The 18,620-nt window shown below is 44.0% G+C and overlaps 1 protein-coding gene across 4 annotated transcripts in view; it reads right to left on the minus strand.

Annotated features, from left to right (window-relative positions):
- Window positions 1–598: 598 nt before the first annotated feature.
- kcnc2 (potassium voltage-gated channel, Shaw-related subfamily, member 2) overlaps window positions 599–18,620 on the minus strand; it is a 77,490-nt gene continuing 59,468 nt past the window's right edge. The window contains exons 2-4 of one of the 4 annotated variants that reach the window (XM_041963973.1): window positions 9,336–10,269; window positions 7,078–7,248; window positions 599–775 (exon numbers count right to left, since the gene is read on the minus strand). In XM_041963973.1, coding sequence (XP_041819907.1) covers window positions 714–775; window positions 7,078–7,248; window positions 9,336–10,269 — 1,167 coding nt within the window. In that variant the 3' untranslated portion in view covers window positions 599–713. Of the gene's footprint in view, window positions 776–1,785; window positions 1,923–7,077; window positions 7,249–9,335; window positions 10,270–18,620 lie in introns of those variants that run through there. The other 3 variants (XM_041963972.1, XM_041963975.1, XM_041963974.1) reach the window with 3 other exon arrangements.

Here is an 18,620-nt window from a genome sequence, read left to right on the forward strand (position 1 = left end):
AAGATGCATCTTGCTGTGAGCCAGTTGCTAAGCAACCATCTGCTACTGGTATAGACATACTGTAGGGATGGGTGAGGTACATCACTGCATGGTTATGTCTGCTGTCCCACACCTGTTGGCGCACAGAGGCAATTTATGCCTGTCATGAAAAAAATGAATGAATAATAATAAAGCAAGGGCTGCTTTGGTTTACTATGGGATGTGATATGAGAACCGTTCTAAGGGACTTCAGGTTAGTCTGTCTGGTTTGGGGATTTGAGAGCAGCTAGTAGCCCTTGGTGATGGCTGATATAAAGTGTGAACTGTGCAGTTAAAAGAGCAGAACTGGACAAAGTGATCTTTCAGTTGCAAACAACAAACAAATCTGCTCTTGGGGAGTAAATCATGCAAATTTCAAACCAAATCTGATTGCAAAATGCGTTTTTTCTCCTCATTTGCTATCACTAATTCTACTTAGGTCTCAATATTAATGTGCTAATTATCCACTGATTAAAATGCTACAAGCAGCACCTTCAATGGTGCCATCAAGAGTGCATGTTTGTCTGCACTTGTCTCAGCAACCACGTTCAGGCATGTAGAATTAGGATTACCGAATAACCCCTGTTTCAGTGCACATACAGTCAGAACCAAAAGGGGTGAGAGGGGTGCAATGTGACCCCCACACTCGTTCAGCAGGTTACCTTTCCACCATGGCGGTGCCTTCCCTCAAGCCATTAAGATAGAACGCTGCTCTCTGCTTGTGTGAAACCAGTAAAGACAACCTCTTTGCAGTTATCTGTGAGTAAACAACCAGAGACACAACAGCACTTTGGTGGCACCGCATCAAAGAAAAAAAAACAAAAAAACATAAAGGAAGTGGGGAAAAAGTCAGAAATAGCAGCATACATGCAGAGAGAAACGAACACCCATTCGGCATTCTGTGTTTTTAGTCTGCTCGATGGATTGTTGGTGAAGCCAATGGCAAAATGAGACACAATACAAGTTGAGTGTAGCCCCCTAAACCCCAACATAATAACATTACATAAAAAAACAATACTCCTTCTCATATAAAGAAATGTATATATTTAAGCTCTCCTCGCTATCTGCCTGGTCCCGCCCCCCCCCTCACCACATTGCTTGCAGGCGATGGTTACAGGATGATCCATGCAAAAACATGAGCAGGCCCCGCAGAAGGTGAGCAGTGACTGACTGTGCGGCGTGTGTGCTCGTGTGAGTCGAAACACGGCCTCGAAAGACCAATCCTCCGTCCTGACGCCCATCCCTCCCGTCTCCATCCCAAAAATAAAGTAGCAAACCAAACACAGTCACAGTTGTATGAGGTTAAAACGAAGTGACATCTCTCTTACTTCTCTTTTTTTTTTTTTTTTTTGGAAGCACGTCTTTTTCAAGGTATCTAAATATAGCAACATCTAATATCCCTGATTATTAATTTGTCCTTTGTTAAATGTTATGGCTGCTACCTCTGAAGCCACCAGTCGGAGTTCTTTTATTGCAAGTCTCATAGTACGACAATATCGAACTGAAGGGAACTCCAAGTGACACAGGAGAACTGACCAGTTACTTAAAGATGTAAGCTAAGCACATGTACCTTCAAGGAAAAGGGGAGAGTAAGGTGTTGCTCAGGTTGCCCATGCCACTAACATTAGTCTTAGCTACAAAGTTAAGTACTTATCCACTAGTCACAATATCTAGAACAGAGCTCAGATATAATACCAAAGGGAGGTGGTTGGTTTGAGGGGTAAGATGTGGGGTGGTTTAGGCCAAAATGGCCCCGGGCTGGACGTCTCACAAGATGGAGGGGATGGGGGAACGAGAGCGCCGCAGCGGGCAGGGCGATCCGTAGGGCGAGGTCACAGGAGACAACCTCAGGGCGTTACCGGCCATGCCTGCTATGTTGTTTAAGCTCCGGGATTTCTCATAGCCTTCAGATGAGGGGGCGAACGAGAGGTGGTGGTGGTGGTGGTGGTGGTTGTGGTTGTGCAGGAACAGGACATGAACACACACAGGCAGGCAGGCAGGCAGGCAGGCAACGATCCGAGTCCGAGCCAGCCGAGTGAACCGAGACAGGACAGGAGACAGGAGTGAGACAGAGCAGCAGTAACATACTGTATGGTGAGTGCATGCACAGCACATTTCCTCACAATGACAGTGAGGCAGATTGGAGTCTTAGACAGGCGGCTGCTCTGAGCTGGAGCTGCTAGAGGGACAGATAACCTCACTGGAAGAGTTAATCCTTGGTGAGTAGAGCCAAAGAACCACAGTTTTCCTGGTGGAGGATGCATTCAATCTACGCAGAAAACGCTATCTGAGCAGAAAATGTACAGTCCAACTGATGCTTGGGAATAATTTAGAAGTACAGGTTGTAAGCTCATTTAAAATAGCAAAAATAGTATAAGCTATTTTATTCTTTGCTCTCAAAGTAGGCTACTTAATTTGAAAACAAGGCATTCACACCACATCATTCAGACTGTAATTATGAGCAGCCGGGCAGGAAAAATCGTCTGAATCAGCCTTCTAGTTGTAAGCGTGAGTCAAGCTATGACTCACACATCATTCAGCAAAAATGTCAAAACCAGTATTAATTCTGATCCAGTCAATTCAGCTGATCAAGAAGGAGGTTTATGCACCATTCACTTGTATCCAGTTCCACCCATTCACTAATGACGTGCTCACGAGCACACCTGGATGGAAAGGAGCCATCACCAATGCGATTTAGTCGCATCTGTGTGCTTCCTGCTGTGACAAATTTAAAACGTCCACTTTAAAAGTAAAAAGGTGGTTGTGTCTTCTAGCCTAGAGGCTGTGACTGCTGCCAGCGTTTGGGTAGGCCTTGTCTTATTTCCACTTTTATGCTAAAATTTAAAAGGAGCTGAAATTTCCGACATTAGATGGACATCATTAAAAGCAACATGGACGCTGGTCCTTTGGGCTGGTTTGATTGTATTAGCGTTGATACTGGATTTTATTTAGGATCAGCCAGGTGGCTTTGCATCCACTTAAGCCTGTGGTTTGACACTTCTGTGCTTCTTTTCACCAAGTGGAAAATATAAATGTCTCTGACTTTGAATTCCAACTAGGAGGTTGACAAATGCGCCTTGTTCGGACTTAGCGTGAGTTTGACATTAGCTGCTCTAGAGCATCTGTGACTACATTAAGTCTGCATTAAGTTTAGCTGGACTTCAAGATAGCCATGCTAACCAGTTAGCTAACGTGCTGACATTCCAACATAATGATCTTAATGAGTTATGAGTGAATGAAATAATGAATTTGCTTTCATTGCTATTTTGGTCAATTTCCATGTTGCATTTGAAGTTGTCACTCAGCTAAAAATGGCTGTTTGGCTCCGCCCACTCACTCAACCAATCAGATTACTTTAGCCTCCTCTGCCGTTGAGACATGCCTGTGTGATTAAAACTCCAGTCTGCCGAAGTTAAAACTATTCTTTAAAGAAGAGATATTGTTATTCTTAAGGTAGTAAGGTTAAAGAATAGAATCATACATTAGCACTCATTCATCTCTTGGCATCATCATTAGTATTTTATCTCACAAAAAATAGTTTAAAGATGATAAATCTTACTAATGTCTAAGGTACCTATTCCAAATATATAACATACACATTAAGACTACCAACATACACATTATGTGTCAAATATTACTGACTTTAAGTTCAGGTTGTAGCCTGCACATACTGATGATGATGAGGATGAGTAAAAAGACCTTAAGTATTATTATTATTACTGCTTCAATCATTTGTACAGATTCACACTTTACGACAGCTCAAACTTGTAAAAACGCGGCATGTGATGCACGCTGGCAAATTTGCATTCAGTCACTTGGTGCAAAATAAACAAGCAAGCCAAAGCAGCCAGATCATTAATGGAGCATGCCAATCAGCTGGCGTAAACACTGATGAGGAACAGCTAATGGAAACGTGGTCTCATTACCATACTGCATACGGCCCCATTTGTCTCACTGAGGAGAAGGGGGTGGGTTAAGCTGGGGCTGTTTCAGAACAAAGGGCGGCCTGGGTCTACGCCAACAGGTAGCAGGGACTAGAAAGCACGTTATGGCGTCAGCGTGGCGGCAACTTCAACCGTCGACTGAAGCAGCGGAGACGAAGGCGCAGCTGCTTGACCGCCTACGTCCAAAAACAAGACTGGCGAGGCGCCCTGCCGCGAGAGAGCCCACCATGACGTGCCCTCTAGAGGATCCGGACTACGTGTACAGTGGTTGAGCCTGCTCATCTATCTCAATACCCAGCTTGAAGACCATCAACAAACTGTTTTGATTTTGTCCCATTTCGGAATAATGAGTAAACCTGAATGATGTATTATCTCATTCGAATTCTCACCAAACGGGAGCTGAAATTCAATTGAACAAAATCTTCAATTTACAGAGAGGCACTCTAATGGTATGATATCATTGATTTGTCTGCTATAGAGTGAGCACAGCGGTGCTATGAGGCTATAGACCAATAACTTTGAGAGCAGGACATTTAGATTAGCCTCCTGGAGAAGCAGTTAACTTGTGATAGAAGGTAATTAGCCGAGGCGGAACGCTTCCACATCACAGTGCAGATTAACACAATATTAAAGCCTCAAGATGCTTGAGATAAAACCGAGGAATTAATCTGACAAACACGCTTTAGGCCTCACATATAGTCTAAATGTTTTTTTTTTCCACCGTGGTCAAAAAGAGACTGAAAGCATCATCTTTCATGATTTAGCTGCAGGGACCACCTATCAAATCAGCCGCAGTATGACCTCATTGCCACCGTGGGAACAGCTCACTTCATACATTTTAGTTCACGACCTTTTCTGCGGCATGGAATAGCAACAAGGCTCTGCGGTAATTCAGCAGCTGTGACCTTCATGATGACCTTTCGCTTGGGTCAAAGTGTTTGGAAGGTCAAGCCCTTTCTGAGTCTGACCTTTCCACTGATGATTAGCTCCAGGACAGAAGGTGATGGCTGACATCTGGACAGATCTCACAGCAAAATTTGAGGACAAATTTTGTGAGTGATGTTTTTGATTGGAGACAATGCGCGCTGTTTATACATCCAGTCAGGCGTCATTGTTCAGTAAACTTTGCAGGCAAAGTTTCAACATTGTCCAATCAGAAACAAGAATCAGGTCGTCCTGGTGGTGCTACCAGAGCCATGGTCAACTCATAGTGTTTGACACTGAAAATTGACTTCTTCATATATTCTTCTTGTATAAATTGCCTGGAATTGACTGCTTAAGATTCCCGAGCAGCTGTTGGTAAATGATAGTTTAGCAACCATTCGTAGGCACCGCAGGCCTGTCAAGCTTTGCATTTCTCTGCATGCTAAAGTGGTGTACATGGGGTCAGTGAGGGTGATACTCAGAGTCTAAAGAGTTTAGAGGGCTGTGTTGTTTTAATCACCTTTCCAAACCCAAAGAGATAAGCTCAAATGTGTAAAGGAGTGGATTAACCTGTGTGTTTGTCTGCTCTAATGTAATCTCTTAACAATAGCATGCCTGGCTAACAAGCTACCTGCAGAGGTATCCTAACCCGAGGTTACTTCCGAGGCCAGGTTAGCGCACTTTCATTGACTAAAAACATTATCATGTTGGGTTGCAGGTAATGTTCGTTAGTCCTTTGAGGACTGACACGCTCACTGCAACAGTGGACCCAGATGCTACTACGCGAGCGTTTAGGCTAATGTTAGCAGCTCTGTCATGCTTTGTATTGGATATGGAGGAGTTTACCAGAGATGGATTTGCCAAACTCATCTGTTAAACTTCATCTTCAAAACCTTTTCTCATGTAAAAGTGAAACATAATGTTGAAAATACTAACAATAAAGAATGCATCTCACCTAACTGACCTAGTTCTTTCATAAACATCTGTACTATTGGAGCGAACGTCTGTCATGCAATTCAAGGACAATGCTGCTCTTTTATTTTCATTTCCTTTACATGTTTCAGAGTTAGCATCATATCATGTCCATCAAATGTACAGTATGTTTACCAGCTTTTTGCAGCTCTCTGTATGTGAGTCATGGAGCATGTAAGAATGGAAAGATTGACAGGTGTTACAAAGGGGGCGGGGCTTAGAGCAGGGTCGATCACAGGGCTTTGACTTGATTTGTTCTGAAGAAAACTAAACTTTCTACATATGCATGACCCTGCTTCTTTATTTACTTTGTCTTTATGAAACTATTGTGGTTCAGTACTGTAATAGATAGAATATATGCAACAAGTCTGATGTGTCAGACAAAAACTTACATGTCAGTAGCTTGTATTTTTTTTGAAATAGCATCTTATTATGTTATAAATGAAGAAGTCAACATGTTTATGAGTTGATGGGATTAAAATCTATTACTTGAACTATTTTAATTCCTCTGTGAGATCTCTGAAATATTTGCTGGTGTATCATCACCTTAGGGGCCAATGATACACTGGACAATCTATTTGGGAGCAGTAGATGGGCAGTGAACCTGGCAACATCCAAAAAAAGTGAGCCACAGGGTCAGAAATTTATTCAAGTGTTTCCAGGCAACAAGAAAACATGAATAAATTGTGAAGGAAGCAACAGTTCTGAGTCAGCTGCACGGAGCACTTTCCCCTCAGAATTGCCGAAAAAGTTGTGCTGTGTGTCACTGCTGAGAGCCGTGACAGGTTACGTTACCTGAGCTGACTAGGCCTGAACAACCAGGCTTCCCCCCTTCAGGGATGTTGGTGTCCCCGTCACTAAGGATACGGATCAGCTGATGAGGATTTTGACTGATGACTGAGATTCTAAGATCTTTTGTTAAGATGGTGCGGTCTGGCGTCTATATTCTGATGGCAAAACATATCTGAGATAAACTGCTCTGGTCACAGGACATCCCATTCAGATGAAACCTTACTCACACTTATAATGATGACTAATGAATCAGTATTGATGCACAATAGCAAGCATGGATTCCAGAATGATTCTCTCAGACAAGAAAACATTGCATGGTTTTTAAAAGACTCTATGAAATGACTAACATAATCAATTAATCCATAACATTTATCTAAAGTTCAATTCAATCATATTAAAAAAGCACTTGATTTCCACATGCAGTTACCTGTTTTTCGTAGCCCTCCATCTGCAGGGCAGGTGTAGTCACTAGCAGCAAGCAGGAAGCACGTCCCCCCGCTCCGGCGGTCCTGTTCCCGGGTGCTGGACCTTCGCATGGGGACCCTCTCCTCTGGAGACATGGTCAGGTCACTGCCCCCGCTGCAGTCTGCTGACAGCACTGCGAGGGGGGACAGGCCAGGTTAGAGAGCTGACATATTTTTCACTGGTTCCAGCAACATTCAGTTTCTCCAATCCATACAATTTATAATATTCTGAAATAAAGGCTTTTAAGCTTTGAATTCAGAGTTTACAAAAGTAGATTAAATAATAAAAAAGCCTTAAGCAATGAACTCACCCTTCCATTAAAGCTTCAGTAGCAGCATCAATAATTCAACAGAGATACTAAATAATTAGATAATAGGATAGTTAGAAATTGTTTTAATCTTATCCCTCCGTTCTAAGATACAAGTTGCCGGGCAACTAAAGTACTTCCCTGCAGTCTGGCTTTTAACCTTGTGCAACTTTTCTCTGCAGCGCATTTCTTCAGTGTAATATTTCCACAATGAAAACAAGAATCGCATGTGATTTCTTATCAAGTTCAAGTCAGACAGAGGACTTATACTGTGATCAGTAATTTTGGGCCATATAAAGAAAACTCGACTGGATTACTGGAGTGTGGGGTGACGACAGGTAATCACAGTCCACAGCAAACATCAAACAGCCTCCCACATAAAAAGCTTGCATCAAATGTCACAAGCACTACGGCGCAGGTCAAAGGTCGGGTGGTGTGTGGAGCTCCGGTGAATGAGACACACACACTGCTTTCTTATGAGCAATGAGAGATTTTCTAACAATAAAAATGTTATAAAAGTTGTGGGACCCATGCATATACCATGCTGAACAGATAATGATTAGGTTGGTGTTCACATTATTGTTAACACCAGCACTGAATTTATCAGACTAACCAGTATAAGCTAGCTTTTGCCCCTGTCCAAAATCTGCTAAAAGCACTAAAAAAGCCACACTGTTGGATGACATACTCCATCATTACAATAAAGGAGGAGAGTGTAATATATTTCCCTCAGCTTGTAAAAGTGGAGCTACGTCCCAAAGCATTGTCTATATAACGTCTGCCGGACGTGGCGTTACTCTCCAGAGATTGAAAATGCAGTGGCAGAGGCAACAACTGGCAATGTCCATTGGAATGACTGAAAATGTATTAAACTCCATCAGCTCTTCTATGTGTACCTATTTTTGCTTTTGGTTTTTCAAAGAATTAGTTAATAGATAAAATAACACTACTGTTTTTTAAGCAGTCTAACTGACTGTTACTATGTCTGTCAAGCTTTCTGTCAGCGAACAGTTATAAAAGTGGCAGATTTACCTTTCTTTTTGAAACAATGACTCTTTGATTTGATACTGAAGTGGCAGAATAAACCCCAGAAACTGGCTTGCCCTCTCACATGTGACTGAACAGACAGTATATATGTTAAATGGAAGCTTTCATGTTGAAACATAAAGCATGAGGCAATCTAAAGGACACTGAAGAGCAATGTAACCTTGCAGACTGTATATTTTAAATGACCTCTAAGGAAATCATAGAGGTGAGTAAACCAGATTGATTCTGTTTGTGCCTTCAGCTGAGGCATGAATTATTCTATACTTATTAAATATAAGACTCTGAGACCTAATAAACAAATAGACTGTGAAGAGCCCAGAGTGCGCACCTACCCTCAGGAGTGTCTGCTGCAGAATTCAAAGAAAGTCAGCATACGGGGGTCGACACTAATTTCCATCAATATCTGATGTGTAAGAGTAAATTACTGACACAGGCCCAGAGGGAAAAACAGCCACCTACGGACTGACCAACAAATGAACAATCCCTCCTGGAGGAAAGACTTGGACACTCTGAATTCTTATTAGCATGAGCTATTTCACACAGCCATGTCCTACTCTCTGTGCCTCGTGCACTGCCTTTCTCATCACTGTGGCAACCAGGGATGAAGACTGCGAGGCAGAAGAGCTCAGTGTTCTGTGAGGAAGCAGCTGTGGTGCTCTTGAGTCTCCAAGGGAAAACCATTTCTAGTCTCAGGGGGAATCTGTCAAACGGCCACTGCTTTCTACCTGAGATGAGGTCCCTTGTGGCTTCTTGTTGCTGTCACTACATGTATAAAACCACTGGGTGAAACCTGCTCTTCACTGCTGAGGTGTGGTTGCTCATAATTTTCTCCCCTCTATAGTCTTAATCTGACCATATGGTCTTACCTGAGCGGTTGCGTTCTAGCACCCTGCTCCCTTTGACGTGGCACAGGTCACCTTGAGTGCTGTTACAGGTGGTGTTTAGATCAGCTTTGCAGTAGGTGGGGGACCCTCCCTGCACCATCTGAGGGATGTGTTTCTTCCTCTTCTTGGGCAGCTTCTGCTTGGCCATGGCCAGCGAGTAGTACATCCCAAAGTTATTGACGATAACGGGCACAGGCATGGCTATCGTCAGCACACCGGCCAAGGCGCACAATGCGCCGACGACCATGCCCGACCAGGTCTCTGGATACATGTCGCCATAGCCCAGCGTTGTCATGGTTACCACCGCCCACCAGAAGCCAATGGGGATGTTCTTGAACTTGGTGTGGAGGCTAGCAGTGGGGTCATTGGGCTTAGCGCCGATTCGTTCGGCGTAGTAGATCATGGTTGCAAAAATTAAGACTCCCAACGCCAGGAAGATGATGAGCAGCAGGAATTCATTGGTGCTGGCCCGTAATGTGTGGCCCAGTACCCTTAGCCCCACGAAATGACGCGTTAGCTTGAAGATACGCAGGATACGAACAAAGCGCACCACCCTGAGGAAACCCAACACATCCTTGGCAGCCTTCGAAGAAAGGCCACTTAGCCCTACCTCCAAGTAGAAAGGCAAGATAGCCACGAAGTCGATGATGTTGAGAACGCTCTTAACGAACTCCAACTTGACCGGGCAGAAGGTCACGCGCACCAGGAACTCGATGGTGAACCAGAAGACGCAAACGCCCTCCACGTAGGTGAGCGCAGGGTCAGTTTCAATCTCGTACTGCGGGCCTGAGTCCGGCACACTGCTGTTCCGCATCAGCTCAGTCTTGTTGATGATGGTGTTGAAAGCCTCATGAGTCTCCAAGCAGAAGGTGGTGATGGAGACCAGGATGAAGAACAAAGACGCAAAGGCAATAAACTACAGGAGAGGAGAGAAGAAAAACAGGAAACACGTTATGTTATATTTCTAATTGTTCGCACCTTGACACTCCAGATCAATCTCAATTTACTCTTGAGGAAGAGACTGAACTCAGACAAGTTTAATTAACTTCCATCAATTTGAATGGACTCCACAGAGACGAGCAATCTATTACCAAGAACAACAAACAAACACAGACTCCCCTCTTGCTCCTGATGGGGATGTAGCACGGGAACGCAGGTGCAGTCAGATTTAATTTAGCGCGCCTGGTGTGTCGGGCAGTTGGCAGTAAATCAAGGAGGAAAGAGGTTAACTCAACCAAGCAAACATAAGACTTCAGGATCAGTGTGGAAGTGGGAAAAGGTGATTATATTCGAGCACTGTAGTTATTCTGTGCTTTTGTATTTTCATGTCATCATCATGTTGAAGTGTTGAGCAATTTACTTTTTGAATGTTTGTCTACGTGCGACTCCTCACCACTCATTTCCAAGGTCAAGAACTTTCCCACTCTGCTTCTTATTTATTCATTAATTTGCAGAATTAGTGGCACTTGAACGGTGACATGCTGTTTTTCTATGACAATCAGCCAGAAGCCAACCATTTAGTTGGCTAAACTCTGGCATGTTTGGTACCTTTTCAACAAATGTGCCGATGCTCTGCTCAGACAGTTCTCAGTATTCTGTCATCTCCAACACTGTCTGTGATCATTTTTTTTCTTTGCCTCAATATAGAACACAACACAGGTGCTACAATGTTAAACTGGCTCCAAATGAAAGCTGTCTTTTCTCACTCGTCCCCCTTGTGTCTGGGTAACTGTGTCCAAAGGCAAAGTCAGGCAGAGACAGGGACACTCAAATAGTCCTCTTGGGTGCTATTTGGTAACCCCTTCATTCATATTTAATGCCAACATGAAGGAATGCACAGGCATAAGGACTTTTTATTAGGAACCAATATGCTCACCGGCTTTAGGCGAGGTGGTAGGGACGAGACAAGGTGATGTCATGGAATATTGAATTTGTTCAAATGTTATTAACAAAGGAAAGCACATGGATAACACCAAATTAAGGCTAAGATGCATCAACATGAAGCACTACTACTTGAGCCTGTTATCAAAAGAAAAAAAAAAAAAATCAGGATTATGAGTAACTTTGATCTTTGGCTGGCAAAATGATACCATGTGGATACACCGTGGCTGAAGCTGTATGGTAGCAGTATGAGATGATGAGTCACACACAGATCTTGTTTTGTTTTGGTGTTCTTTTGCAAAGTGTTTGCGGAGCCACCTGTCAGATGCAGAGCTCACATCCAGCTTTTTCGCTGCCCTGGAAGACTCTCGGGCTCAATCTGCAAACATCCACGGCTTTCTCCGAGAGCTAGACGGAGCAGATTTCCACACATGCAGCCTACTATGCTCCTTCTCCACCTTCCTCCCACAATCCCTCCGCTGGTGCGCTCTGCCTACTGAGCTCTAAAGAAGTCGTTTCACACCCTGCCTTGTTTTCGGATTGCATGACTCACACACTCTCGAAATACCATCGCCACTATTTGGGTCACCCCGCTCCTGAACCGCGTGCGTGCATTCACTCGGCTTCTGTTAGCATGCGCTCTCTTTATATATCGTGCATATGTCTTCATCGTTTCGTGAGAGTGTGTGTTTGTCTGGCTCATTCACTGGCATGTTTTTACAGCCCTGCATGTTGCACAATGACAGTATGATGAGGTCACTCAGCACCAATTCAAAGAAATATACAGTATATGCCAACACTTAATGTTATTCAGCCTCCTTGCATGACTGTAAGCTTCCTATTGACAGAATGTTCACACACACTCTACTTTTGGGAAAAGTGTTGTGCTTGCATGTCTTTTATAAACACTGTCATTTCAAATACTAAATTCGACTCAAACCTTGTAATTTTTCTTTCATGTTTAACCCATTTTCTCTCAGCCTCATTATGTCGACTTGCATTTGGTACCACGTAGAGTACTGATGAACTGAAAGAGAGCCTGGTTTTCATGTTTCCAGCTCAGGCTTGTGACCGCACGGGTCTATTGAGGCTGCTGTTAATACGGAAAATAGAGTCTTTTTCCTCTTCTATAGACTAATAGGTCGTAGGCGGGAGCAAACAAGACACCATTTGTGCTGTTGATCTCACTTGTAAACCTGCACAGTAACACTATGCCGTGCAGCGTACTGTATGTGGAGGATTGTGCCGTTTGACCACTTTTGCTAAGAAATGTGATCATGAGAGGCGACAGAAACTGTTGCATGTTGAAAATAAACAAAATGCCATTGTAATAAAGGCGGAAGGTTGGTAAAAAGCAGTCTTTTTTTTTTTATTCAGGAAGCCTGTGACACTTCCTCACACTAGTTTTATGAGACTGAAGAGCTTCCACATTTACACAGTCACTCTCCGGAGGTGTCGACTGCCAAGTGAAACCAGCCCAAACATCTCCACTTTCACAAACAGTGAATATATGTTCACTTGGACTGTACTGCCACGCTAACAGAGGCCTCGCCGGAGAGCACAGCACACAAATCATCGGTCTACGTCAGTGCAAAACAAGTGCAGCTGAAAACTTTTATTATGAGGGACTCATGCCGTCTTCATGTTGTTAGTTTCTGATTTGTACACCTCAAATCACCTCAATATTCAAATTGTATTTACAACTGCAGAGCTCTGATATTTCCAAGCTGGTGCTTACCGATATGAAAGTGTCTCAAAAGTCAAACAATATGGGTGGAGATGTGATGGATATAGTGCTGTCATGTGTTATGACGTGAATGCCCACATGTTCTAAACATGAGAGTCTTTCCCCACCTCTGCCATCTATTCCAGTTGATGTACTTGAGGCATCAGACCAACAATTCCTTACTACCTTGTCCAGTTATTGACTAGAAATAGAAAAATAATGCAGCACAGAACAACAAAATAATTACAAAAATGCATGGTACCCTGCTGACAGTTTTGATTATGCATTAGAGGTGTTTTAGGGTGGATTTTGCAATTCTCCTAGCTGCTCAGCTCAACTTTCTGTCTGTCTCACCCCTCTCTGTGTCTTTATCTCTGCCTCCTTATCACCATGACATTGGCTAAAAGGAACAGCTGGACGACCTGAGCTGCTTCCTTTGGCTGCTCGGATGCTGCGCCAACTAATGACAACTGCCGTCTCGTGCTGGGCTGTAATTTTGTTGTGTTCACGTCTGCAGAGTGAGGATGTATCATCTCACCAGCGCACACCGGCCTTTAACAGCTGAATCATGTCACATTAAACGAGCCGGACGCCAAACGCACATGCATGCGCGGTATACTAACATGCAGGCGCACACACCTATGCCCCTGTTTATACGCACACGCATGCACACACACAGCCTCACAAGGTTATTTATGACAGACATTAAAAATGCAAAGGCGCTACTCTGCCATGTGATTGCAACAGGCACATGCTTCTCGATATCCTGATTTCCAGCACACACACTCTGCATGCTAAATAAGTCCGGCACTTCTATAAATCGCTCTTTGAAGGCAGCGCAGGGCGGCTGTAGCACAGCCGGACCATCTCTGAACAATGCAGATCTAATTTAGCCCACGGACTCGCCCCGTTCTTTCACCATCTTTTTCATTGGATTTAAGGCTTTTAGCTGTTGAGATACTCGCTCATCGGCACAGCTGATAATGGCCAAGGCGGCTGTTGCAGAGGTCGAACCCGTGACCTTCGCGTCTGACTCAACATGTGCCGTGACGGCCCGGTTAGGGTGCAGCACGGGGAGGGTACGGCGAAATAGCAGACAGGCTGCGGGTGAGGAGGGGGGTCAGTCCTCAGAGACTGTCTGTTCTCACCAGGTGTTCTGTGAAACTGTGAAATTTAACACCAGCAACAATGTCAGATGACTATATATATATATATATATATATATATATATATATATATATACATATACATATATATGTATAAAATATATGTATTATCATAATGTTCTGGCTTTAACAAAAAGGTCTGTCTCCGCAGGGATACTTTCCATAATGTCATCAGACACTTTGAATAACAATCTGAGTCTGTCAGTGGCAAAAACAAACGCTTTTAGTGGACGTACTTTGGCGGTGCACACCTGACCAGCCTACATTGCGGCCTCCTTCTCGGCTGCGGCTGCAGCGCTCGCACTCAATACTGGACCAATTTCAAAAATTGTTGTTCCCATTAGTCACTTACACACAGAAACACTGGAAAATAGGGTCCAAGGCACTTTTTAAAGGCACTTTTTTGCAAGTATAGAATATATATGGATAGAAATACTGTAATACTGTACCCCTTTGATTTCAATGATACCATCACTTTTGCTAAGGGGTAGCGTTGGGCAGCATACTGAAATTTAGGTACTTTTTCAATACTTTTTTCTTAATAACAACTCAGTATTAGAATTTACTGCAACAGCATACTGTTTGTCCACGTGTCTCATCGAACCTGTTCTAATAGCAGAGCTCGAGCAAAACCATTTAACTGACCTACAAGTAGCCCAAAGATTGGATGGTGATTTCTGATCTATTGGGCATCAAGTATTGAATCAGTATTGTTTCAGTTTCAAGTATAGTGATACAAAACTTGGTATTGGTATAAAGACAACGCTGCTAAGGGCAAACTGCACATTTTTTGCACTCTCCTGATTAAGAACCAGATTGTCAGAACAGGTCTGTCCTGTCCAACACATTTGGACTGCAGAATGGAATGAACATTCAGTCTCCATGGGCAACTAGCAAGGCATTATACTTTAGTGCTGCTTTAAGTGTGACTGAATCAAAGCTCTTTGTCTCTCCCCTTACAAGAAACCATTTGCTGTTATTTTTTCTTATTCACTGCACACAACAACTGGCTGGATGATCCACAGTACACAGGCACGTAGGAGCTTCATTTTGTTTTGCCCGTTTCTCTGTTAGCGTTATTTCATTGTGCCCGAGTTGAATGTTTTCATATCAGTGCTGCATCACATTCAGCTCAGATTCCAATCAGTCACTCGATACCCACAGGAAGAGCAGGAAGTCTCCTCCAGGAAAGGATCAATCATAAACATGTTTCCTGACACATGTTATCACCACATCCATGCTGCGTTAGTCCTTGTTAGTGAGGAAGAACTGGGCACACGACATACATTTCTAAGGAACTGGGGAATGTAAAGTGGATGTATTCCTGAAATGCTTCTTCCACAGGCGCTGTGTTTTCAACCACACACTCTGTGAGTATTTTTAGATGTACTGTACAAACAGAGTCCGTTATTAGGACTTAACAGGTTCAGTCAGCAGCCCTATCACCACCACAGACACTGATGAGATGTGATCACTGTCACAGTCCTGAAGCAGGGAGGCCTTCCTCACGATCACATCACTTTTTACAAGATGTCTCTGCCACTCCCTGGAACTCCGCCTGTCCGCGGCCGAGGGAAGCGACATGAGGAAAATGCCAGCTCAAACAGCTTCGATCACGCGATCCCCCTGGGGATTACATCTGCCACTTGGCCCGGAGCCCCCACAGCCGACGGGCCAGGACGCTGACACTGGAGCTATGCGGCCTCAGGTTGTAAACGGTAACTGATACACCGGCACGGACGTCGCATTACAGCGCTAATGGAAAGGAAAAACTTGGTGGTCTGCAGGTTAGAGTGGATGAACGGGCCTGTCAACGATCAGCGATAGATCAAATGTGACTAACCTGCAGCCTCTGGTCAGCTCATGTATGCTTTATTTCCTAGAGCTTACAGCAGACTGGATCAATAGAGCCTTCAAAACATTCTAGAGCTACTTTTGGTCATCTTAATGTGTCTTGATACGCTATGAAATAATGTCATTACCCAGCAGGCAAAACCAATGTGATTTTAATCTATTAATACAGAGGTTAGCGGTAATTCATTAGCTTCAGTCTACGTACAGCTGGATCCAAAATGAGACCGGCTGTCAGAACCAAACCCCAGTAACAGAGCGGCTGTTTAAATAATATCTGACCTTGAACTAATGTCAGCTTCAGACTCTGTCAGGTAAAATGTGTGTCCAGCTACTGATAACCAAACTACCTTCAGCCTGGAGTCTAACCAGCAGTGTAGAACCTTGTTTCCCAGCTGTCAATACGCAAGTTTTCCTTTATTCCAGACACACCCACACAATACTGCTCTAAATAATTACTGCAAAGCAAATGCACAATGTGACCCCACCAGCGTCGCCTGCTGAGCTGAATCAGACGCATCCTGACGCAGCTCGTCTCATTATCAGTTTAGTGACAAGATGACGGCGTAAACAGTCAGCTCATTCCTTAAATATGTCACCTTTGTTGTGTGAATTAGTGCCCCCGCTTGTTTAAACTTCAACAAAGTTTCATAAAAGTTGGATCATTTCTTCCGCTAGCGAAGGCGCTCTTCATTTCACATCACATGTGGAGCCTGAAAAGATACAGTGTACTTATTTTGGGAATTTTGAGCCCAGCCTCTATATAGTTAAGCAGTATTTGGGAATAGCTAATTGAGTATTTGAATATTAGCTGCCAAGCTAAAACGTGATTTGTCATCTTGTGACTGAGATTTGCCAAAATCAATCTTTAATTGAACACTACCAGCATTTGAAACATTCTGTGGTGAATCCTGGTAGCTCCAGCACTCTCTCAGAGAGCTAAAAACAGATCGACCCTCATGGGGTCACACATTTTTTCCGTACATCCCTTCATCTGTTGGCACAGCAACACGTTGGATGGGCAAACCTTGGCATCCTCCCACTGAAAATCCGCCCCCCACGCACACACAACCAGGCAGCCCATCACTCTGCTCAGGCTCTGTTTCAGAAACCGCCCTGCTGGCTTGGCCAATCAGAGCGCTCGCTGCCCCCACCACCTTGGGACTGCCACCATCTGTTTGACACCATGAGTGGAGGCTGTGCGCTCCGGTCCTGGCCTGAGACCACCATCCACCAAGCCGCTGCTTCGGTCCTTCGTACGCCGCCGTGACATCATCAAGCCAAGGGGACCCCAGAGGTGCTAACGAAGTCAAAGAGACACACACACACACACACACACTGACACACGTCTACACACTGACATAATTAAACCTGTGGGGTTTGGGGGTTTGAGCTCGTATGTGGTTTGCCTTCTGTTTCTGCATGATTGCCCAGTTCTAATTTCAATCTGGATTTAGGGCTTTTCCACTGTGAACACACATGAAGTCTGCAGACGTGTTAAACTGCACGTCCACATGAATGCATCCACCACTCATCAGCATATATGTGATGTGTGGAGGGTAAACCCACCCTGAGCCTGGTCACCAGCAGATTTAGCTCATGTAGATATAACCCTTCATTAGTGCAGTATGGAGTCAGATCAGTCTCGATACTGATGCATCTACACAGAAGGATTCACAAATGAATTTTGGTTTTTATGTATGCATACATACAAAAATAGCTATCATTGTATATAAATTTAGAACAAATCCACAGACCTTTGAAGCAGCTTCACAAACAGTTTGTCGTGTGTACTTCACTGCATTATGTGTGTGTGTGTGTGACACTCTGCTGTCATGGCTATCTGTAGCCAATCAGATGGCTTCTTCCGCTTCAGCAAATTACGTAGGGAAAGATTCGAGGATATCACTTAATGTGATCACACAGCCTATAATTAATGGCTTTCTGACCAACATAACTGACTTACACGAAACTCACAAGTATTTATGTACATCTATAACTGCATTATTGCCACATACAAAGGAGCTGGTGAAACTAGTGGCACAATCAGCTGCTAATGTACCAACCCAGACCTAGGAGGAGAGTGATTTGGTGGTTTGCCGAAAACATGACTCCAAGGCTTTGTTCACACTGCAGACACAAGAGGCCCAAGATACAGGTCTGATTTCTTGCAGTGCGACCTCAGTCACGACAGTCACATCAGAATTGACGGGACTTAATGTCACTCACTTCAGTGTCTTGCTGTGAGACTCTTGTGGAGAGACGCTGACAGGTGGAGTTAAAAGCAGCCCTTGACATCCTTTCATTTTGGATGAAATCTGTTTCTGTGCAGCCATTCACGTCCCGATCCCACCACTCCTGGCTCCGACTCCGCATCCGCTCACACCTCCGTGCAGAAGCAGCAGCCACAGCTCCACACAAAGCCGCAATTAAAGATTTGGCTCTCTTTCTCCTCATCCTTGACCTTGTTATCATCTTCTCACAAATTCGCTGGCTCCCACTGCACATCAACTTCTAAATGAAACCATAAGCGCTCATTTCAGCGGTCTCTGTTTACTTCCATCTGACGCCGTGCTGCGTCATGTCACATGATGCGTCATTGTTCTTTTCCACCTGCAGGTCAGCTCAGGACCGTGAGCGGTT

Source organism: Chelmon rostratus, chromosome 22, assembly GCF_017976325.1.
Source record: "Chelmon rostratus isolate fCheRos1 chromosome 22, fCheRos1.pri, whole genome shotgun sequence".
NCBI lineage: Eukaryota > Metazoa > Chordata > Actinopteri > Chaetodontiformes > Chaetodontidae > Chelmon > Chelmon rostratus.